The sequence below is a fragment of the Acanthisitta chloris genome, unplaced genomic scaffold (genome assembly GCF_000695815.1).
Source record: "Acanthisitta chloris isolate BGI_N310 unplaced genomic scaffold, ASM69581v1 scaffold6319, whole genome shotgun sequence".
NCBI lineage: Eukaryota > Metazoa > Chordata > Aves > Passeriformes > Acanthisittidae > Acanthisitta > Acanthisitta chloris.
The window spans coordinates 1-23,713 of NW_008690733.1; the positions used below are offsets into that span (position 1 = coordinate 1).

Below are 23,713 nucleotides of genomic sequence, written 5' to 3' on the forward strand. Positions count from 1 at the left end.
CTGTAAGGAAGGAGGGAGGGAAAAAGCCCAAAGAAAAGATAAACAAGCGAGGCGAGAGCCCTGCGGTGAGAGGGGCGGTCCGGCCACGGGCGCGTTTTTAAGGGAATGACGGTGCATCTTGCCCCTCGGAACCGGGTGCGGAGCCAACAGGTTCGCTCGGCAGGTTCGCTGGCTGCGGCGTGTCCCTGGATGGGGCTGGAAGTGTCCCTCGGTCTTTGTCAATGCGTGTCTTGCTGCTGTCAATGCACTTACTGCATTGAATTTGCTGCCTGTGGATTACTGGAGGAATCAGTCGGGTAACTAGTGAAGTCCCGGATAGAGCTCTTTGTGCTGTTTGCCGGGTGCGTTTTGGCACCCAGGTTGTACCCCGCTAGTTAAATTAACCCGGGGTGACTTTTGAAGATGTTTGTGGTTGACGTTGCAGTCTTGGTAATAGTTGAAGGACAGATATGTGCGGTCGGTTTTGTTTTTGTTTTGGTTGGATGTTAGGTTTGTTTTTTTTTTAAGTAGAGGGAATAAAGTATTGGAGAATATCCACTAGGGAAAAAGCCTATATTGGCCAGAGGGTGGTTGGTGACAAATGTGACCTATTTTCAGATCAGATATTTTTATTGGTAAGGGATGCTGGAATACCTGTGAAGGAGAAACCTTTATGTGGGTACGTGCATGTAAATAGCTTTGGGGTTTTACTTATTCACAGATAGTTTCTTACTGATCGTCTTGCTTAGAAGAGCTTGTTAAGAGTAGGTGGGCAAAGAAGTGTTTTCCTCAGTGGTGCCATTGCAGTTCCTGGAGCAGCTGAAGTGTATTGTATGATTTTCAGCCATCTAGCATGAATGAATTGCGTGCAAATGTGCTTACGCCTGCCCTCTGTAGTGCAGTCACTACTTAGTCATATCGGCTGCTTTTTTGGAGTTGTTTATTATGGACATATTTAGATCTTCAGGCTCTGGGGAAGGACCAGTTTAATGAATCTCAGCAAAACAGAATCTGTATAGAAGTGTTTACAAGCAAATGTTTATTGTGTTAGAATTAAGCGTTTCTCTCAAGGCATGCAGCGTTAGGAACCGGGTTAAGGGATGGTGGGATTTTTTTGACAGCTATATTGCAGAAAGTGGGAAATCGGCTGGTGGTTATTTTTGTGCTGTTGCTGATCCTTAGAAAGAAGGAATCTGAAGCAAACCAGAACTAGCAGTCATTGCTACACAGCGCAGTCAGATTTTACCTTGTGAAACACATAGAAATGTTAACTTAAATAGACTAATGTCTGCCCCTTTTACTTCTAGTGCATGCAAACATCCAGATTGGAGGGCTTAATAATAAAAGCTAAGTCCAGTCTTGTCTCACATTTTTCCTGAACATTCTAGGTGACCAGAAAAGTAGTAGAATGATGATGGCATGATTTTTTCCAAGTGGTTGGGAAAAGAAGCTACCCGGAATACTGGAGCTTTGCCTGGTAGGCAAGGTATCATATAAAACAGCACATTCATCTGCCTGTTTTAAGAGAATGTTTATGATCCACACTGGTGACTTCCAAGAAAAAAAACCAGAGAAAAGCGAAAATTACATCTCAGGTGGACTTAGTGATAAGCTGGTTTATGTTTTTTTGTTTTCATGTTACACAAGTGAGAAGCAGGAAAGTACAGTTTGAGTTCTGTACACTGACATTTCTGTATGGGTTACTTCTGTTCCTTGAATCATCGTGCTGTGAGAACTGATAGTCCCGTGTGGTGTGGGTGGCTGCCCTGTAATAAATAGCCTGCTTTCTGATTATTTTAAACAAATAGCCTGTTAAGAGTATGCATGTTAATGTGCTACTGCAGATCTTCTGCTTGCAGTAGTTGTCTTCTTGTGCCCTGTTCTGGTCAACCTGGTCTCTTTTAACTCGCTGCCTTTGATATCATATTTGAGCAATTCTTTTGCAGTCTACACCTTCAGTGTGTCATTGTCCTTTTTATCCCACTAGCAACTGTAATGCCAAACTAGTGCCTTTGTTTTGCTTAGCCTGCCTTGCTTTCAAGGGCACAGTATCCTGGTGCAGCTAGCTTTTCTCCTCACCATGTGCCTTTCCTGAAATAATGCACTTCTTTTCTTGGATTTTGTCTGCTTTTGGAATTCCACGGAAATGCTGTAGCTGTAAAGCTTCTTGATGAATTTCTGTCCATTCCTACTTAATAGTGTTTTCTAATTATGTCTTAAAATAAGAAACCAATGAAACATGTTTCAGGTCGGAGATATAGAGCTGAACTGCAGTTTGTGATTAATATAGTAATGTTAAATTGCATAAGCTCTTAACTTTAGTAGCCTGTGTGCTTCTGCACATCTTCCATGTAGCACTGCTTTCAAGTACTTAACCGGAATGCTGCAGCTGCTATAATAATGTAAAGTAGCTGTTGTTTTAATACACATAACAGTATTATGTAAGAGCTTAAGAGGATTTGAAAAACTGTGTATTCCCTTACAATTCTAGGATAATTCACCCTGGCAGAGTTCTAGTACACATAAGTTGATTGAGTCACCAATGTTAAGAACTTAATGAGAAAAAATTACACTCGTGAAACATAAACCAGAACATGTTCAGTTTCTGAAAAGCTGAATCTCTCTGTGTTACAGGGATCTTCTGCAACAGTGTTGGGACACGAATGTTGCACTGAATTTGACAGACTGGTTGTTACTCTTCACATATCATTGTGATTTTTTTGTGCAACAGTCTTCTATCTAGTTACTGACTGGATTTACAACAACTTTACTCGAGAGATGATAGTCTAGGCTTTTATAATCTTAGTTCAGGTTGAAGTGTGGTTTATTTCAGGTGTTTGGCAGTTCCTAACTAATTTTGGATGCTATAAATGAGGATAAAGGATTGAAACTGAATAACTGTAGGTTGGGGTCAATCAGTTTCTTAAGGTTTAAGTAGCTTGCATCCTAGATGGAAAATGTCAGTCTCGAGGCAAGTTAAGTCAATCCACTACTTGGATTTTATGTTACCAGATAGCTTTACCTGTTTAGCAATATATCTGACATTTGACCTTGAAGATGTTCTTAAGAAATTAAATGGAAATTATTGCTGCTTGTAACAGGTACTAGCAGTATGTACACATATTGCATCTGAGTGCTCATGTTTGAGATGGCATTCGATGCTTTCACCTCCCTTGATACAGAATAAAAATCACATTTGTCATCCTGAATTTGCACCACAAAGATACAGGTGTTCAAACAGTGGTAACATTGAAATACTTTGCCACACTGAAATGTTCACTGATTAATGGTGGAATGTTTAGGTCTCCTGTTAGTGGTCTTGGCTGCACTGCCTGGCATGACAAAATTATGTGGTAATGTTAACAAATAAATATTTGAAAAAGGTGAAACAATAATGAGAATTCATTAACATGGAGTAGATGAAGCAAATCCTCTAAAAGAGTCCAGACTGGTGCACTAGAAATCTGAATTGTCTGTTTTCTGCAAGGTTCCTGCAGTAAGTATCCTGGAAATAGAGATTTAGTATCCTGTTTACAAGGTAGTGATACCATCATGAATCACAATAATGTGACTTGTGTCTGATATGCAAAGTACTTCTTCATCAGTTTCATGTTCCTAGTTATTTTGGGGGAAGAGAAAAGAAAAAGGGAAAATGTGATGGGATTTAGAATATTAAAGTCTTCAAGAATTTACTTGGATACTGCTTATCAGGCTTGGAAGAGTATAATTTTGGGCTAGGGAGTCCAGCTACCATGAGTTATCCCTGTTGCTTGTACAATGGTTGACTGAAATACCAGAGCTTGATTGATTAGGTTTATGAATGTAACTAAGACACCCATGTTAATTTTCTGTAGTTGAGGAGAAATGCTTCTGTTAGTGGGAACTGCAAAACACAGCAATTTCAACTGAAACTGTTTTTTGTATGTATCATGACACCACAGGGTCTGAGCAAAGTTGTGTAACTGATTTACAGTTACTAAAAGAAAGTACTAGCAGATATCACAGAACTTGAAGCAAGTCATCTCAAAAGATGTTCTCACGTACTACTGTGCGGAAGATAATTGAGACGTGGCTGTTTGGGAAGAGCTGGTATATTCCTATATAATAATACTTTAGGATCAGCTTTGGAGCTTAAGTGGGGAAGCATCTGATATGTTGAACGAGGTAGTGTCTGTATTACTTTTTCACTTTAGCTACTTAGTGGACTTCGAGAGCACACGTAAGAGGAAAACAGAAACAACATGAAGTTAATTGCTTCTGGAACTATGACTGGTATGGGGACTTCCAATGGTGTAAAGCTATTGCTGAGTTCTTAAATTCATAGGGCAGATTGTATTTGTCTTGTGTAATACCTCCTCTTAGAAATTGAAAGTACCTTGTGAACGACAGCGATTATCAGTGTGATTGTGAAAGTATCTTGGGCTTTTAACATATTTCACAACTAGAGGCAGTTGGAACCAATTCCAGTGGCTGCTAGTGATGGGTTTGTCAATGGATCATCATTTGATCACTCCTAGCACATCTGTCCTCTAATAGCTTTGCTGTCTAGTCTGTAATCATAATGTCGCTGTTACTACTGCTTGTTTTGTAATATGTTCACTTCAGTGTTGCCTGTATCTTTTTTTCTCATTCACCTACTTGTGAAAGAAAAAGGAAATAGAAATTCTTGACTTTTAAAGTGGAGGCCTTGAAGGACCATTTCAGATCCAGTGTCTTTTTTCACTTGTCTGTATTGAAGATGTTTCTCACAAAGATATCAGCTATCTCATAGGGTTTCTGCAACACAATTTTTAAATTTTAGTTTGCCATTGTTCCACATACCAATCAGTGCAGCTTTGCAAACCTGTGTGAAAGAGGGAGGTTAGACTTTATGTGCTTGATGTGACTGCACTAACCTTCAAGAAAATAGATGGTAGACAGCAATCTGTAGATCTAAAAGTTTGGGAATTCCTTGTCTAAGAAATAAATAGATTCTTTAATTGATGATATCCTGAATTGTGCGTTGTGTTTTCTAATTTTTCTTTTTCTCATGCATTGGAGCTGCCTCAAAGTATCTTGCTCTTAGAACTCAGGCCATTCAGGCTCTCATAATACTCTATTACAAAATAATGTTAGTAACTTTTCTTTCTTCTCAAACCTATAACACTACTCCTCTTTCCTTCCCAACCTTTTGTTGGTTCAGAAGCAATGATGAAGTTTATTGACCTGCCAAATATTTCTGCTGCTGGCTGTTCACTGAATAATGGACCTTGGACTTGAAGCATTCTTGTTAGCATTTTGCTTTTATTTCTGAATTCCAGGAAGAGTTAAGGCTAGGCATCACTAGCTCCAATGCCTGCAATACATTCTAAAATAATGAAACACTAGTATTTCACTGCAGGCTTCCCAAATGTTTAATGGCAAAACTTCATCAGCTGTTGGCAGCTGTCATATATTTTCAGAGCAAAATTCTATAGACTATTTAAAACTAAGGAATGTGATAAAATTGTGCAGGTTAATTCTTCTTTTTATGTTTGGAACATAGCAGTATTTGATAAACTCTTTATCATAACCTTCATTATTTTAGATATAGCCATGCTGAATGGTACATCTTGACATTTTAATAACACAGTATGAGGTTGATGCTGGCACTGACAATGAGGCCTAATAGGAAAATAAAAGAAGTGCATGTACACCTTGGAAAAACCTACTGTAGCGTCTTATTGTGGAGCTTGCCCAGAGCAGGAGAGTTTATGGGGTTTGTCATCAGTGAAGGGAAGATGTGTGTATGCTGTGGTGCAGTCATGCAAAGTGGAAAATAAATCTTTGTTGGGTGTTGTGTATATAAGGACTGCCTTATATGTTATATGCTATATAGCACCATTGCCCCAGTGAATTTTGTCTTTCCACACCCACAAAATGCTGCATCTGCAAGTCTTTGGCTGTAGGGCAGGTGTCGATTACTGTCTTTGAGTACCTTTGGTATTTGTGAAGACCTAGGTCATAGAAAGGTGGGGAAGGAAGGGCTCTGCTGGCCTGTGACACCTGTGTATGGAAATAAAAGGAGAATACAGGTTCTTGTCATCTTAAGTCACATATTGAGTCTTGAATATTGAAGAAGTATTGAGTAGTAGGAGCTTAAAAAGTTTGAAATACTCTGGAGTAGTTGAGTCATGACATGTTTTCAGGGCATGTGGTATGCATTGAGTGTGTATGTTCTTCACACTTTACTCTTGCAACACTTTGTACCTGTTTCTACCTTTACATAAAAGGAAGGCTGATCAAAAGCCCTCTGGGGGAAAGCAGATTGACACACAAGTGCAGGTGTAACATTGTCACATGTAAATAGTGGCTCACGTAGTAACAGACTGCTTTTGAAGGCTCATGGGTTAGCCTGTGAAGGTATCTTACAGTAGGATGACAGATAAAAATTAATAGGAAAGATTGGAAAAACTGAAAAATTATGCTTGCAGTTTTTATCTTGGAGTTGGTATTTCCTTCAGTTTGCTCTCAGAGTCTAATGATCTGTACAAATTGCTTTCAGAGTAAAAAAAAATTGCTTCTGGATCTCCATAATCAGTTTATGTCCAATTTCGGGTTTAGTGTTTCTAGGAATACAGGAACCTAAGTCTTACTCTCACCATACAATTATGTAGTAAATAAATAATTTGTATAGATGCTGCTACTCATCTGAGACAAAAGAGAACAAGAGGAGAAACAGGGCGAAACTTCTTTAATCTATCTTGTGGATGTGTATAGTGTGTGCATCCATTGAGCTGTTCATTCTAAACACCTGTTACAGAAAATGAAAGGGTGTGCTTTTAAGAAATGATTCATTTGATCTATTTGGCTATCTGCTTTAGGGTGCAATTTGTTTTATCACAGACTCTTATCTGTGTTGACTGAATCTCCATTTATCGTGAAGGGAGACAGGAATGGTTAGCTGTCTGTGGATGGACGAGTCCCAGTGAAGATTACTTCAGCTTTCATGTCTTGTTAGCCTGATAATGCAGGGAAGTCTTTGCATTGATAGTATTTCAACATTTTGTTGAAATGGGACCTTGAATCCTCATTTTCTAAAGTGAGAAGCTAATATGCACATTAAGGTAAGATGAACTAGGCTGATCTTACATGCAATGTGTAATCTAGTGAAGCTTTTTGAATGGGTTGAATTGCTTAAAGGAAAAGTAATGTCTCTGAAACATGCTGTTTTTCTAAACAGATCTATTCATCCATCTTTTAGAGGTGGCTGAATCAGGGTACTGTTGTTAAGTTTCTTAATAAGATGCATGTGATATTACAAAACAGCTTCTGCAGTTCTCCATTACAGTGGCTGTTTGCAGTATTTTGTGGGATAGTTATATGAGCTTCTGTGGAAGGGAAGGATCTGTTCTGAATTTATTTACTGGTAAATGTCTACATTGCATAAAATGAGTATCGGGGGCGTAGCTGCGTTCTGGTATAGTTAGGGAAAGCTGCATTTTTAAACCCATAATTAGCCACATGGATTAAACACTGCTGATGGTTAGTAAGCTCACAAGCTAGAAAACACAAACTCTCTAATGTTGAAAAATGTAGTTATAAGGGACTTGAGATAAAGTGAATGAAAAGACAGGTAAATATTTTCTGTGGTACAACTGTCTCTTGAATGCCTTTCCTCAGGCTGTAGTTTGGCTTGCTGGCAAAGTATGGCTGGTTGAAATTTTGTCATGTGCTGTAGTCTGCAGCGCCTTCATTTGGTAAAAATGTTCAAGAGGTCATGTAGTAAACTGGATCACTGAAATAATCCATCATTAAAAGTAATCCTGTTTCAGAAAGTGATGATAAATCTGGAAGTTTTGGGTGGTTTCCTCTACAGTTTGCCCCCAAAATTTTACTGTAAAGAGACAACAGCACAGAAAGGGTCACAAAGAGGCTTCAGCTCTGAAGCTGGTATCTTGTGAAACTGTGCTCTTATTTGATCCTTAAGTACTTTCAAAATTCTACTTTCTTACTCTAGAGAGAAACTGAGAAAAAGAAACTACTCTGAAATGTATTGGTATAGCAACTGTGATCCTTTCAGTAGCATATTTAAATTGTGATCGAGGCTTGTATCTATATATATTATGGCATTTTTGCATCCTCTTCCTACTACTGAGCTAAATTTTGGTAGGTTCAAACCATGCGTGCATCTAAGATTCCTGTGTTCAGCTGTGAGAGCTTCATCTCTGGAGATTTATTTTAAAACCACAGAATTAAGGGTTAGTTGGTCTGTTATTGGGGAGACTTTATGTTGAACTGTTAATGAATCTGCATTAATTTTATTACAGCTAATGGGGCTGCAACATTAGTAAGCATGGTTGCTCTTCCATTTCTATAAGCTCTTATCCTATTGATTACTGCCTGATGTATTTCTCCATGGCTTAGGCATAACTGATTTTTGCTGGAAATTTGTTGACAGGTTGATGATTATGCATATTCTGTGATTTGGAGTTAAATCACTTGTTGAGTTTGTACAAAGATGGTTGAGAATGTGCCAAGTGAACAAAATAATGAGTGTAAATCTTTCCTTACTGCTGAGTGTTGCAGTTACTTAAATTCTAGCAAGTTGCATTCTGTTGCATCTGGCTGGGTTTGCTCTTTCACTTTTGCTCTGCCAGGGATGGAACCTTCTTCAACTTAAGAAAGAAAAGCTAAGTCAAAGTTAACTAAGGCTTTTTTACCTCCAACTTCCTTACCTCTTCCATTAACAAAACTGGTTTTGCTATACACTAAGAGCACTGTTTTGTCTGCAGGTGTTGTTTTTTAATCCGAGGCTTAACAGAAAATCTCTCTTAAAGTCTTATCTTCTCAGAGAGAAAAGGCATTGGATGATCTGGGCCAGATTTGTAGGATGTGATGAATTTGTGCTAAAAGAAATATAAATCTTGAGGTTTTACTTAAAATGAAAGAAAGAAATGATCAACAAAGACTTGAGCACTAGTGTTTGTGTTGTTGCTAACTTCAGTTGCATAGGGAATGGCTGTCTGGTTTTTGATACAGCTTTTCTTTTTCTTTTAAGGGTTCTGAAACTGTTGAGTAGTTTAGCAGAAGATACTGACTACAGGAAGGCATAGTGGGTAAAACAGATTTGTAAGAAGGCATGATATCCTTGTGACAGTTAAAGTTGTCTTTAAGTTATGTGCTCCTTTTTTCCTTTAATTTATTTAATCTAGAAGCAGTGAGGAGTCAGATTAGGGTGCTGTGGAGACAACAGTTCCTTAAAGCATGTTTGTGTGGAGTGGGTTTTTGTTACTTAGGGTTTTGGTTTTTTTAAATGGTGGCAGTCCCTTTAGAATTGAGACTTGAGTCACACAACCACATGGGGCACAACTGATTAGTATCTCCCCTGTTGCTTCATACAGGTTAAGGCTAGGTGGTTTATGTGTGAACATGGACTGTTTCTCATTAGTCTGCATTTTGGGGGTTAGATCAGTGTGATGAAACATTATACAACTGTAGCAGAGCATTACATGAAAACATTATGTCAATGCTCATTAGTAGTAGTGAAAAGACTTCAAATTGGCCTAAGAAAGCATAATAGAACAAACCAGAAAATGTGTAGAGAAAGGTGAGAAGAAAGCTGAAGCCTGTGGGATAACCTCTGTAAAAGGAGTGCCAGCCTAGGATTTGAATGAGATTGAATTGAAGCTAGGAGGGGAGGAAGCTAAAGCTGCAAGTTGCTTGGGGCAAGGTAAATGGAGTATGATAGTTCTTGTTTTGGAACAGACGGCGAATGAGGAGATGCGCAAATTATCAGGAGATTAAAAACAAACATGAGGAAGTGGTTTTTCTCACAGCACATAGTTAAGCTGTTCAGCTCTTTGTTGCAGTATGTTCTTGATGCTAAAAATTCACATGCTTTTAAATAAAGCACCTGCTCAGTTTCACAGGGAGGGGTGGGGTGGAATCCATCAAGCTCTATTAAACACAAAGCCACTGCTCTCAGATGTAAAGTTTTTGAATCTCTGCAAGATAAGGAGAGTTTCACTGTTTATTGTTACATTTGCCATTGCACTGTGTTCTTCCCTGTGCATCTTCTAAAGGTTACTTACCATGTAGGAGTGTGTTTGACATGGGCATTTGGTTTAACGTAGCATGCTTTAATTTAATGTTACTCTACTTTGAGTAGGCATGGGATGGTATTACCTGGGAGTGGTAGGGGAAACTTTGTAAGATGAGCAGTATGGGAAGTGTTGGGAAGCAGATATGTCAACCCTGGTTTTGATATTATGGCATCGTCTAGTGAAGTGGAGTGGTTTTTTGGAAGAGCATCTGAAGCATAGTGCTTGGTGACAGAATGAAAGGGTGCACACAGCAATACAAGACCCAGTGAAGTTTGTTAAAGCATGATTGCTATCTTAAAGAAACACAGAACTCCAAACCTCAGTGTTTATATGCTTGTTACACTTACCCAGTTCCTTGTCTAGATTATGAAGTTTTGGAAGTTGATTGATTTCATTCAAATTTTACAGGGGTGGAGATCTCAAACTGAATTCCCATGGACTCTGTGGAAGCAGACAGCTGGATAGAGAAGAGGTTATACCATGGCTCCAGCTGAGAGAAACGGTAAGGTGAGCTTGTTAAACATCAGAGAATCCTCCTAGGACCCCCAACGTTGTAATTGAATTCATTTGAAACTGGTTCATTAGTTTCAATGTCTGTGAAATAACTTGTGAAATAACTTGTTTAGCAGGGAGTGTTTTTAATCTAATGCTTACATTTCGACTGGAGAATAACTAATGTAAGGGGCTGTTTGTTTGCCAGCTTCCTTTTCGAAGATTTTCTTTTTGAAGTTCAGTTTTGAAACTGTGAAAGTATATTCTGAAGAGCCACTTTTTCTGTATTTTTATTGAGTTGGCAATAAGCCATCTCATTTTCATATTTCTAACTACTTGGCACTCAAAGTTGGAGAAGTGGTTAGCTTTTTGATAGCTACAGTTTTTGTTTTTTATTTAAAGCTCAATCTAAGTTAAAAAATGCAGGAAAAGTTTTCAGTAGGTTTTGTGTGTGAATAAAAATGGCAGTGGGACATAAGACCTTCAAAACCAGTTTTGAATATGAACATTTTATATGTTAGGTCTTGTTCACTTAAATGCCAAATTACCTGGTAAGCAAGAGTTCAGCACATAAAAGCTGAACTCTTGAGTTTCCTCCCCTTCCTTCCCACTCTTCTTCCCTTCTCCTGACTCATTCCCAGGACTGCTGAACATATGCAGCCTACATGCAAACTTTTTATCACCAGTTTTTATGACTGCAGTCAAAATATTTAACAAGAAATTTTATTTGCACTAAGAGTACATCTAACCCAAATGATTCATTTCAGCCTGTAAAGCTTTGTTCATTTGTTGTCATTACAGTATTGATTGCTAATGCTCAAACTATTTAGAGTAACAAAATTAAGTATTGTATGTCACTCTCAGCTTTGCTAAACAGGAAGCTGTTAAAGGGTAGAAGTCCAAAGTCATGCCATCAGGAGCTTTGTGTTAGAGCTGTTTCATGCTCAATATGAAGGAGTATGCCAAAAATAAGATAAGTCAAAAATAAGATGTTCCTTTTGTCAATACTCTGTGCTGCCCAGTTGATTTCTAATGCAACTGGAAAAAGTACAGATTTCAGCTTTGCCGGTTTTAACAGTCCTTACCACACCAATTTCTGCAAGGGCTGCTTGCAGTGTTTCTGACTCAAGAACATGAAGGCCACTGAGTTTCAGAGATACTTTCATTATTGCAGTGTTGAAACACACTTTCTTCAAACATACTGATGATGTGATGGTAGGAATCTGTTGGAAAAGCATAGCTTATCAAACCCTTTGCAAAAACTCCTGGAAAATGTCATAAATAATCTGTAGTAATGTGCCAATGTAACTTTAGGATAATAAGATGATAATAATTTTGCTTGTTTTTATACAAATATATAATACTGTCTTTTTATTTTTAGGTATGCTTGGCAGTGATGATGGACTACTTATTTGCATCAGATACTCTTATATGAAAGTATCAAGTTTCCAAAGAGCTTAAATATTATCCATCTTCTGAAACAGAATGGCAGGCTTCAAACGAGGATATGATGGAAAAATTGCAGGATTGTATGACTTGGATAAAACTTTGGGCAGAGGCCATTTTGCTGTGGTCAAACTTGCTCGGCATGTCTTTACAGGTGAAAAAGTAGCAGTAAAAGTAATTGACAAGACCAAACTGGACACTCTAGCCACTGGACACCTTTTTCAAGAAGTTAGGTGCATGAAACTAGTGCAGCATCCCAATATAGTACGGCTGTATGAAGTGATTGACACTCAGACCAAGCTTTATCTAATCTTAGAGCTAGGTGATGGAGGAGATATGTTTGATTACATCATGAAACATGAAGAAGGTCTGAATGAAGATCTGGCAAAAAAATATTTTGCTCAAATAGTTCATGCTATATCCTACTGCCACAAACTGCATGTAGTTCATAGAGACTTAAAACCAGAGAATGTGGTTTTCTTTGAAAAACAAGGACTTGTGAAATTGACTGATTTTGGCTTCAGCAACAAATTTCAGCCTGGAAAGAAGCTCACCACAAGCTGTGGATCTCTTGCATATTCTGCACCTGAAATTTTACTTGGGGATGAATATGATGCACCAGCAGTTGGTACGTCCTCTTTCAATTCAACCAGTAATCTATGCATTTAAGTACCATGATGTTGTACCACTCTGTTTCTGGTTCAAGATAGTGCCTTATGTGGGAGCGAGCTAACTGACAAGAAGTAATGTAACCTGGATGAGCTATGGATGAGTTAAATGCTGGAGCAACTCTGTTTGAAGGAGATACTCAAACATTCTCAAAAATTCTTTTTGTATAATGGTGTACAAATATACTCATTGCATCCGTATTATTATTAATAGAAAAATTTACAATGTGTACCATTGTCAGAAAAGTGCCTAGTTTTAATTTATTTTTAGCATGACCCCACATCCTCTTGCAAAAATTCCCAACCACCCAGTGATGTTCTTTGCTCAGTTTAGCCATGTAAAAATGGCATTGTGAGCCCAGGCTGCTTGCATCTTCTGCTGCAGGGTGGTAGGAAGACATCTGTACTAAGTACTAACTTGGCTGTCAAAGGAGGAGACAGGGAATTAAAGAAAGCTTCAACTCCCTTTTCCCCTTCTCTGGCCTTTTCTTGTCTGAGAACTGAAAGTAAGGGATGAGTTCCCAGTTGCTCCCAATTGTTTCAAAGGTAAGAGAAATAGTAATATAGAAATCAGTCTGCATGTTTGTATATTCTATTAGAAGTAATTCAGAGGGATTTTTAAATTGCTGTAAACATCGGTAGTCACTGAATATTGTCCTGTAGTCATACAGATTGTTCATATCTGTTAGTTGAGGTGGAAATCACTTCTCTAACAGATTTAGGTATGTATAATTCCAAACAATGCTTCAAAAATAGCTTCTGGTAGTCAGCATACCTCTTGTTCTTGCTTGCTCAGTATCTGATACTTCTGCTGTCTTAATAACACCCATTAGGACTCCATACATGGCTCTGTGTGTTTTGCTGTGTTTTATAGTAGTCTTAATTTAAACCATCATTACAACCACTGAGTTTTCCATTTTTTTGCCAATTTACCTGAGGTAAACAGTCAGCTAATTTTATATGCTGACAAGCACACTGTTGAACTAAAATTCTTGCATTATTTTCAGTATAAATATTTTTGATTACTAGATCTTACACTGTTTGCCTAAGCATTTAAATGTTACTTCATGGCTTCTGATTTTGAATAGGTATTGTACTGTGGGTTTTCTGGACTTGAAAGTACTTTCTCAAGTGTGCTATAATTAGGAAGTTTAGATCTCTGTTATTTGTGGGTTTGCAAATCCATGTTGATGCTACAGTGATGCCTTACAAAGTGATTTCTATTTAGAGTCAGATGTTTTAGATGAGTTGGTTCTGGTTTATTAGTGGCAAACTGGAGCTCCTGACTCCTGAGTTCTGCAGTGTTCTTTGTCTCTTTATTTTGAGAATTTCCTGAAGCATAAGTGTAACTGATTGGCCTCTGAAACTAGATAGAAAAGTGCATGTTAAATATTCTGTACAGTGCCTTATGTGAATTGTTGAAAAATGGAATAGCAGTCAAATTTTGGAGGATGAGCAAAAAATGAAGGTTTGATATTCCTGCCCAACAGAAGATGCTTGGAAAAAAGGAGGTGTATAGGGATTAATGGAGGAGGGGGAATTAGGAGCATCATGACCAGATGGTTCAAACTGAATTATATAATTAACAAAGCACACTTTGGGCCTCTTAATGATAAATGTAACAATGTCTTGGAGGGCTTTGTATGCAGTTAGGTAGGTAAACTTCTGAGTAGTACTAAAAGAAAATGGTTGAATAGATTCATAGCAGGGGAATCTGTTCAAGTCACTGTTGATGTGAACAGTAGAAAAACTGGGGAAAAAACCCCCCCTTCTTCTAGCTGATGTCTAAGGTTGCCACTTAAGCTCTATTTCTGAGAATACTTAAATACACATCAGGGGTTAGTTTTTGCCTACTTACTCCTCAGTGTGCCATCTCAGTTACTGGATACTTCTTTTCCAGTTGACTGATTGCAGTGCTTGTATCCTAACTTTCTTGGTGGCATATTTTTCATCACTTTATATTGCACTGTGAAATACCTATAAAGCACTGTCAGTATGATAGTTAAGAGAATAAAAATATCAAAATTTACTACAAGATGCCAATAACATGATGACCTTGACAGGTCTGGATTTTTCTTTGCTAACTATGGGATAAAAGGTAAGATACACTGTGTAAGGTTTCTAAATATGATTTGTGTATTTTAAATGCAGAGATTGGAGAAAGAAAAACATTAGGGACTTCTTTAAAGCCCTCTTTCCCCCAATTGGACTCTTAAATGTAGAATCTTAAAAGAACATATGTTTGGCAAATATATCACTGATGATGTAATTATGTAACTGAGAAATAAGCTTCTGCAAACCTTTCTTAACCTTTAAAGTTAAACTTTCCTGCGAGGATGAGGTCGTACTTGTGGACTAGAAGTGTGTATAAATTCAGAAGCAGACGTTTTCAAAAAGGAAATTACATCAGTTAGGTTTTGATGCTAGCAGTGTGCAAGGTGTGTATATATAGCTTGAAACGGTACTGAAGTGCTGTGAACTCACTCAGCTGATGGCTGAATGGGGCTATTAATATTGCAATAATAGTGACTGACAATGGCAAAGATTTTTTTGCTGGTTAGGATAAAATTACATTACAGCTGAACCAATCTAAGAACTAGCTCCTTAGTAGAAATGAGGTCATGCTTTCCCCAGAGAAACGACATGGTCCTACCCCTTTGTGAGCATCTGGCTGCTTGAAAACAAAGTTGGTTTACTGAAAAGACAAATTGAAAAGGATTGCCCTGCTTATACACTCTGCATGTTAAGGTACATTTGCATTCATTATAATATTTTTTAAACCCACACCTGTTTTTATTTATGTAAAATTGTTGTTGCAAAAATTATTAAAAAAAAAATTGATCAAGGTATGTGATGGGTCTTTTCTCCAAAGACTTTTGCCACAAACATGGCTTTTCTGATCCCTTATGAATAATAGTAGAATGAGTATATAAAGGAAAAGACTCTTGCTATAAAGAGCTGAAATATTTAGGGCAAGTCTTTTATTAAGTTATATGCTTAATAAATATCATGGAAAAGCTTGCTTTATGAAAACATAACTGTTTCAGCTAGTTTGGGGATTAATCTCCCCTTTGTGATGCCACTTGAAAGTTTTCACACTTGAAAAGAGGCTAGTTAATTTAGGTCTCTCATTTCCTTTTGTGTTTAAAGCTGTAGTTTTAATGATGCAAGAGGAATATTGGGCAATGATCATATGTTCCCAGGGCTTTTCAAAAAGCTGAGTGAGTTAGATAATGAGTTCTGTTGCTTATAGTTTCCAGTGTTTTTTTCATACTTAATTAAAATTAGTTCTAGTCAGAGGAAAGTGAGAGGACTGTTGTTGGACATAAAGTTAATTTTGTAAATCAAATGGATATATATTTTAGATCAGAGCTCTGTCTAGAGCAGTGGTGTGATCCAGTGAGCTCCAGCAGTATGCAGAAGTGAATAACTAGAGATGGGAATGAATAAAGCAATGCTTCTGGCAGTGCTCTTCTTTTAGCTCTACCAGCATCAACAGAGGTTGGATCGTTAAAGCAATAGAAATCACCTCTTTTCTAGGTGATAAAGCTTAATTGGAGTTTTTCAGATTAACTGATTGTTTCAGAGGAGAACAAGTTGTACTTTAGCTGCTTGGCATCTCTGCAAACTGAAGTGCTGTGTAGGCTACAGTAATTCTAGAAGATGCAGACCCTTATGATAGGTTTATATGATTGTAGCTGGGTATTCTGTATGTGATTTTGTAGGTGTATGGAAACATGCAGAGCAAATTCATTCTTCTGGGGATGAGAAATGGGCGAATTCAGGTTGTAAGACTGGGATTTTGTGTACAGAATGGTACTGTAATACATAAATAACATTGTAGTTACCATCACAGTTATTTAGCATTGCAGTCTGTCATCACAGCAACACCAAGAGAATGGTAGCAAGATGTTCCTCATAAGACATGACTAACAGGAATATTGTGGTTACTGTAGCTCAGTGCTGCTCAGCTGGCAGTTTGTAGTCCAAATCCAACTTGCTGCTGCCTTGGAAGTTGCAGATAACATTCATTGCTCTAGTAATTAAGTGCTGGCTCTCTTGCACAACTTGCAGCTGGATGTCTTCTGTCAATATGATAAAACAGTGTACGTGTTCATTATCTAGTCATACATTTTCAATTACTAAAGGAAACAGAGGCTTTGGTATATACACCTTTCACTTTCCTGAGATGATATACTGCTTTTAGACCCACTTTATGTCTAAATGGTATCACAGGAATGATACCAAAGTATCCCCCAAATGGTTTTCTTTTTGCATCAAGCATTTGCAAGGGCTTCTTCCTTGCATATAGTGTCGCTGGAGAGTGTTTGGTCTTTCAGAGCCTCAGCCGTGTTTACATGGTGCTTGAGTATAGCTGAGTAGCCCTGGTGATCCTATCTGGGCTGTGTGGAGCTGGTTTTGATATTTATTCACAAACCGAATGACTAATACAAGCACAATGGCCAATGGCTATATGCAGTAACCTTTTCCACTATAAAAATACTGAATATAAGATTTGACAGACTGGAGTTAAAAAAAAAAAGAAGTTGTAAGATACTTGCAAACCATATACAGTATTGAATAATTTAGCATACCTGGCAGCATTTTGGAGTTTCAGCATGCTCAAAATCAGATTGTAGCCAAATCTGACAGAAATGAAAAGCAAGAATTCCTACAAAAGCTCTTCTCTGATTGTTTTGTTTTGAAAATCTCCCTTTCTAATGTTGCATTGCAACACTTCAGGAGATTTATAGTTAGATATATTATGGAATGAGCTTGAGGCTGCAAGGCTGCAGAAAGCTAAAAGTGTAATACTTAGCTGCTTCCAGTATAAGAGGTCTCCTTCCCCTTCTGTTTCTCTTGTGTCAGTGCAGAGCTACCCCTTCTCATGTACTGCGCTCTGCTGCATGGCTGGATATTGATGAACTGATTTTATCAGCAAACTTGACAGAAAACTGTTAGAAAACCAGAAACTGATGGAAAGCCTGTTCTCTGCAGGCTTAGCTTTTGCCAGGTTAGCAGAGCTGTTTGTTCCCTGAGCATTGAGTGGAAAAGCTGGTGAAAAGGAGGTGAAGGGAACAGGCAGCTTGGACAAAAGTTCTGGGGGAAGGTGGTAGGACCTGCCTCTCTTTTGTGTTTGTAAGTTTAGGTTAGATCAATTCAGTCTGGCTCACTTGTCTTCACCTTCTATGTAAGAGAAACTCATTTGACTGAAATTCATCAACTATCATTGCCAGTGCATTTTTAGGAGCATTGTGTGCTCTACTTTTCAGCTTCAAATGCTTTTTAAGGCAAAACAGAAGGAATTGATGTGAGTACCTGGTATGTTTCTGTGCTGCTCTCCTCCTGTGTTCTTGTGTAAGTGGCCATGCTTTTCTGCCTCCTCCCTGCTGTGCTCTGTATCTCACATTGCTGAAAAAACTCAGTCAAGTTTGAAAAATGTTCAGAAATTGTCTTTTTATACTTTCTAGAGGAGGAAAATGGAATGAATTAGTTGTAGAACACTTTAAAAAAGTGACATTCCAGAGGATATTCATGTCATGTTAACAAAGAATTTATGTTCTGTGGCAACTTGTATGCAGGTACTAAAACTTATTTTTAATGAAAGGGGAGTCCAATTTCATGCAGTATGCTGTCCTTTGATTCTTTTTTTCCCCCCTGAATCTAATTACTGTATTGACAGGAAAATGCTTTTGCTGCCTCAGACAGAGGGTGTTAGCTGCAGGTATTGGAGCCTTGTATTCAGAGGTGAAGCTGTGATGTGATGGGCTGCAGTGAGCGGTGGGAGTCTGTGATCCTAATAGCTTCTCAGTAAATCTGTGCAAGCTAATATTTATGAAGTACAATTTATGTTCCATTCTGGATTACTTTATGCAAAAGTTTTAATGCATTCACCAGTAAACTGCTGGGTGAAGCAAAGAATAATTTATCGAAGCGAAACTACAGAGCAGAAGCTGTCAAGATAGTCTTCAGTTATTAGCATATCAGCTAAACTGTAACTTAAGTACAGGGATATTTCTTAGTCATCTTGCTGTGTTCATAGGAGAACTGTTTTCATAATATTTCAAACTGCTCTTGTGGAGCAAGATTTCATTATGATGAATACATCTTCCCAGCCAGGAAGCTTGATTTCATGTATGTTTAAAACAAATACTCAGATTAATTGTGTTCAGCCCATGGCTGACTAATTTGGCAACACAGATCTGGTGGGACCTAAATCAATGATGTACTTCTCAGTTATAAACCAGATGCCCAAGTTTTGCATTCATGTGTAAAGCTCTACTAAGATGTTAATTTTTTATAAATAAAGTACAAATTACACGTTGTACAGCCAAAACCTGTTGGAAAAGATAGTTGATCAGGAAATATGAAGGATTTTTAAGGTACCAGGAGAAAATTGGCTTTATATACTAAAAAAGGCCTAAACCAGCACAGTGAAACATGCATAAGCTGTATGTGCTGTATAGACTTTGATATGTCCAATGATTTTGAGAACATGTTTTATATAGGAAAAAGTTTCCTTCTACATTTCACTGCTATTGCTTTTCATATTGGCTAATTATTTTCTGGAGTAGTAGTGTTGGAAATCATGCAGAAAATGTTGGGTTTGTTGTGTTTTTGATATAGATTTGGTAATTTCAGGAATGTTGCTAAACAACAGAAACCAAAGGAGATAGCATGCATTTCTAAATGCAGAACTAATGAATTGGAGTAAAACAGGCTGTTTTAGAACAAAGGCAGTGGCATGTGTTCAGTAAGACCTTTCAATGCTGGTGTTTTTTGTTAAAATATCCTTACTGAAATTTGAGACACAGTAGTTACTGAAAAATAAAAGAACAGCTGTTTGTATTTTAATAGTTGTATGCAACCAGCAAAACCCATGCTATAGACTTCAGGGAAAAATCAGGAAATCATAGAATGGTTTGGGCTGGGAGGGACCTTAAAGACCATATGTTTTCAAACCCCCTGCCATGGACAGGGACACTTTCCACCAGACCAGGTTGCTCAAAGCCCCATCCAACCTGGCCCTGAACACTGCCAGGGATGGGGCATACACAGCTTGTCTGGGCAGCCTGTGCCAGTGTCTCACCACCCTTATAGTCAAGAATTTCTTCCTCCTATCTAATCTAAACCTACTCTTCTTCAGTTTACAGCCATCAGCCCCTGTCCTATCACTACATGCTCTTGTTTGAAAAGTCCCTCTCCAGGTCTCATGTAGGCCCCCTTTATGTACTGGAAGGCTGTTGTAAGATCTCCCCAGAACCTTCTGTCCTCCAGGCTGAACAGCCCCAGCTCTTAGCCTGTCCCTGTAGGAGAGGTGCTCCAGCCCTCTGATTGTCCTTGTGGCCTCCTCTGGACTTGCTGCAGCAGGTCCATGTCCTCCTTACATTGGGGGCCCCAGAGAACTAGTACTAGTTGCCAGATTGAATGAAAATGAGAACTGCTTCCAAAGATAAGACTAGTTACTGATGATCATGTCTTAGTCAAATAAAATAACTATATAGAACAGACTGTTTTGCCAGACAGATAAGATTATTAGGAAAATAATTTGCTGAATGCCATTTGCTATTTATGTTCTTTTTTGGAGGGATGGGGCAAGGAAAATATTTCTCCTAATTCTCTTGTCTGTGTCCTAATGGCAATTTTGGTTGGATTTATAGTGCTTTAAAACCACAAAAAAAACAGTTCTGCTTCTTAATTTTGAAAATGTCCTGATAGTGGATGTTTTCTTTCTGAGCCTTCTGCAAGAGAGGAATAAATCCCATTTTACAAGTGATAAAAACCCCAGTTGAATTAACAGATGGTGGCATCTCTGAGAGCTAGGGGGGTCAGCACACAAATTTATTCAAGCCTTTTTCATTAAAAATTAAAGAATAGTTCAATCAGCTGAAAACTGAGTATCTGTGAAGAAGTAATCTTTGTTCTTAACCCATACACTTCAAATTTTACAACTGGTACAGTCTGAGCATATTTCATATTTGCCAGCAGTCTTTGCACATGGCAGTGCTGAAATCATTGGCACAATTATTCTATACTGTCTTGCAACTGACTTTTTATGCAAAGGATGCAGCTTTTTTAAGCTTTTTAGCTTACACAAGGGCTGGAAATACTTTTCTTGTTCTCCTTTTGAAGCACAATATATCAACAAACACCGTTCAAATAATTCAGTGGTATGATACCAGCTTTTATCTTTTGTACTGTAGTATGTAATTTTTATCCCTGTTTCTAATAGAAGTCTCACTTTCTGCAGTGTTTGACTTGGTATATGAATTTTTGTTCTTAAAACTGTGTTTTGGTTCTTCAGACAGTTATGTGAAGCTGTGCTGTACATTTGAGTTTTCATTCAGTTTTCCATAGCCTATGCTGTGAACAGGATCTTAAATTTCAGCTTGCACAAACATACTTGCCACTTATCCTCATGAGTTACCAGCCTGTACCTGCTCCTGAGCCCAGTGAACGTTCCACCCTGCAATTCCAATCCAAAGAAAGTAGTTGATGATGGGGTTTTTTTGTGTTTCAGTTCAAAAGAGCAGTCTGCAGATACTGCCCATGTGCTGCCTAGCCCAGAGTGCAGAGATGCTGATGATTTTTATAGATTTTTTTTTCCTATTCAGCTCTGCATAGAAGAACTTGGTATTGAACTGCTGATGTGTTGAGTCTCTTCCAAGGCTTGTATTCAGTAGGTTTCTATGGATTGGGCTTTCTTCCACAAATCTGCTCTGAAGTGCTGGTGACATTCTCTTTAATGTCTTAACAGTGGTTAGAGTTACTACCCATGATCCTGGAAACTGGGGCCCATTCCCATACTTCATTTTTCCACAGTTCTGTTAATGCCTCTGTAGAGGCAAAATAAACCTGTAAACATTTCTGTCATCTCCATAAAAGTTGATGTGTTTCCTTTTTGCTTAAGTGGCTTCTAGTAGAAGATAACTATAATGTTCTAAATTTAAGTTAGGAGGAAAAAAAAGCCCTTTTTCCCATCAAGGCCTGAAATAAACAACTTCAATAAGCAGACTCAATTTACATTATGTATGTAAATGCAAATGTGTCTATTCCAAAAAGAGTATGGATTTTTAGTGGCTTAAAATCACAAATTCACGTAGCATATATAAAGTGTGACAAGTGTCTGACTTCTCAGGAACCAATGAGAAATTTGAGCCAATGTGAAGATAAAAGGATCCCCTGTAATTTTCTGAAATCCGTAGTGTTTATTTTAGGAGTAAATCCAGAACTTCAGAAAGCATTAAGTGGCTAATGAAAATGGTGGAGCCCAGCTCAGAGGTGAAGCAGATGAGTATGGATATCCTTTGTGCAGTGTACAAACTGGAGTGTGACAGATGTTTGACTGCTCTGTGTTTAAGCCAAGAGTAGTATATGCAGCTAATGATGCAGTTTGGTTTCTATGACAGTGACTTCACATTATGTAAGGAAGTTGCATATGCACAACACTGGTTGTCATGGTTCATGGTCCTTTCCTGATCAACATTATTTAAACAGTAAACAATAAAATGTTCTCTACTGCAGCTAGCGACTATTGCTTTTATTCTTATTTTATTCTTGTTTAAGCAATGGCAGTTTCAAGTTACTAGTACCCAATTTAAAGGCTTAATTGTACCTTGAGATCTTCCCTGTGCTTTTGAAAGAGACCTTCCTTTTGGCCACTGCAATGTAGAACTGTACCTTCCTTCACCATGTAATTTGGAGTTTTGCAGGTTGTAAGCATGGTAACTGCATGCAGCATGTCAGGCCTAATTTCTGCTTTTCCATTAGTTTTCTAAAGAGAGCAAATCAGATGACCCTTGAAGGGGAGGAGAAGTAAGGAGTTTCCGTAAAGACTTCATCCTGCTAATTGCTAGTTACTAAGAGTAGTAAAATCAAACTTGAAATAGTGAAAAATAACTTAGTGTTTAAATCTGCTCTTATAAAGCTGGGTCTCTGTAACCTTCCCTGTGTCCCTTCAGTTAAGGGTCTCAGATCTAGGATTGGCACTGGCACCTGAGGTCTAAGCTGTGATATGGGAATGTAGCTGAAAATGTATGCTGAGTTGATGGTCCAAGCCAAGGAGTTTTGTGTACAAAACCTGCTCCTTTTCCTGTTTGAAGTACGCAGCAATAAATTTATTCCAATAGCTAGAAGTTTGTCTAAAACCTGATAACCTTTTTCAAGCATTAACGTGGCACCATAGCTAATATGTTATCTTAAAGTGGTGTGTCAGGGCTGTGAAGGTGGAAAAGAGGTAGGACCTCAGCAGAGTTCTTTACTGTATGTCAAAACATATTTGCATTGAGCTTAAGGGGAGTTGTTTTTAAATGGCACAACCCATTTAACAAGTCTCAAAAAACCAGTCTTGCTCTGCATTTGAATCCTGTCCTTATAGTTCTCCACTCTCCTTTGCATTGTTTTACTCTGGTGCTGGTGCAACCCTTCAGTGAGCCAGTGTCATTCAATGACTAGGTAAAAGTGTAGATAGATGTCTTAGTTGCTTTTAATTGCTTCTCTACAGCTTCTGATAATGTATGAAAGCAGGAAACTGTCCCAGCTAGGATTTTTCCCTCGAGCTGACATAAGGTATATCAAGTTGATAACATACTGTAAGGGCTGCATTCACTAAAAAAGTTTAAAAAATATGTTTTCACAAGTATATGGAGATCTGAAGAAAAACCTCTGTTTCTTAAAACTATTAGTTATTTTTCTTCCCTTTTCCCCAGTTATTAGCTGGTGTCAGTTATTAGCTGGTCTTCAAAGCCAGGTTGGATGAAGCCTTGAGCAGCCTGGTCTAGTGGGGAGGTGTCTCTGCCTATGGCAGGGGGGTTGGGACTAGATGATCTATAAGGTCCATTCCAACTCCTAAAATTTTATGATTCTAATAAAGAGATGCTCCTTCTTTCTAGAAGCCTTGCTCTGAGATGTCAGGCTTTTAATTTCATTGCTGCTCCACATCTTTCTCATCTCCTCCTGCAACTGTCTTGTCACAGTTTGATGCTTATGGCCAAATCAGAATCACTAGGTCTTGACTGATGCGTGGTTTGAGTGAAAACACTCAGCCATTGTCTGCTCTTGCTG

The 23,713-nt window shown here is 38.2% G+C and overlaps 1 protein-coding gene across 1 annotated transcript in view; it reads left to right on the forward strand.

Annotated features, from left to right (window-relative positions):
* Nucleotides 1-10,451: 10,451 nt before the first annotated feature.
* SNRK (SNF related kinase) overlaps nucleotides 10,452-23,713 on the forward strand; it is a 29,938-nt gene continuing 16,676 nt past the window's right edge. The window contains exons 1-2 of the mRNA XM_009081924.1: nucleotides 10,452-10,550; nucleotides 11,917-12,609. Of these exons, the coding sequence (XP_009080172.1) occupies nucleotides 12,021-12,609 (589 nt within the window). The 5' untranslated portion in view covers nucleotides 10,452-10,550; nucleotides 11,917-12,020. The remainder of the gene's footprint in view (nucleotides 10,551-11,916; nucleotides 12,610-23,713) is intronic.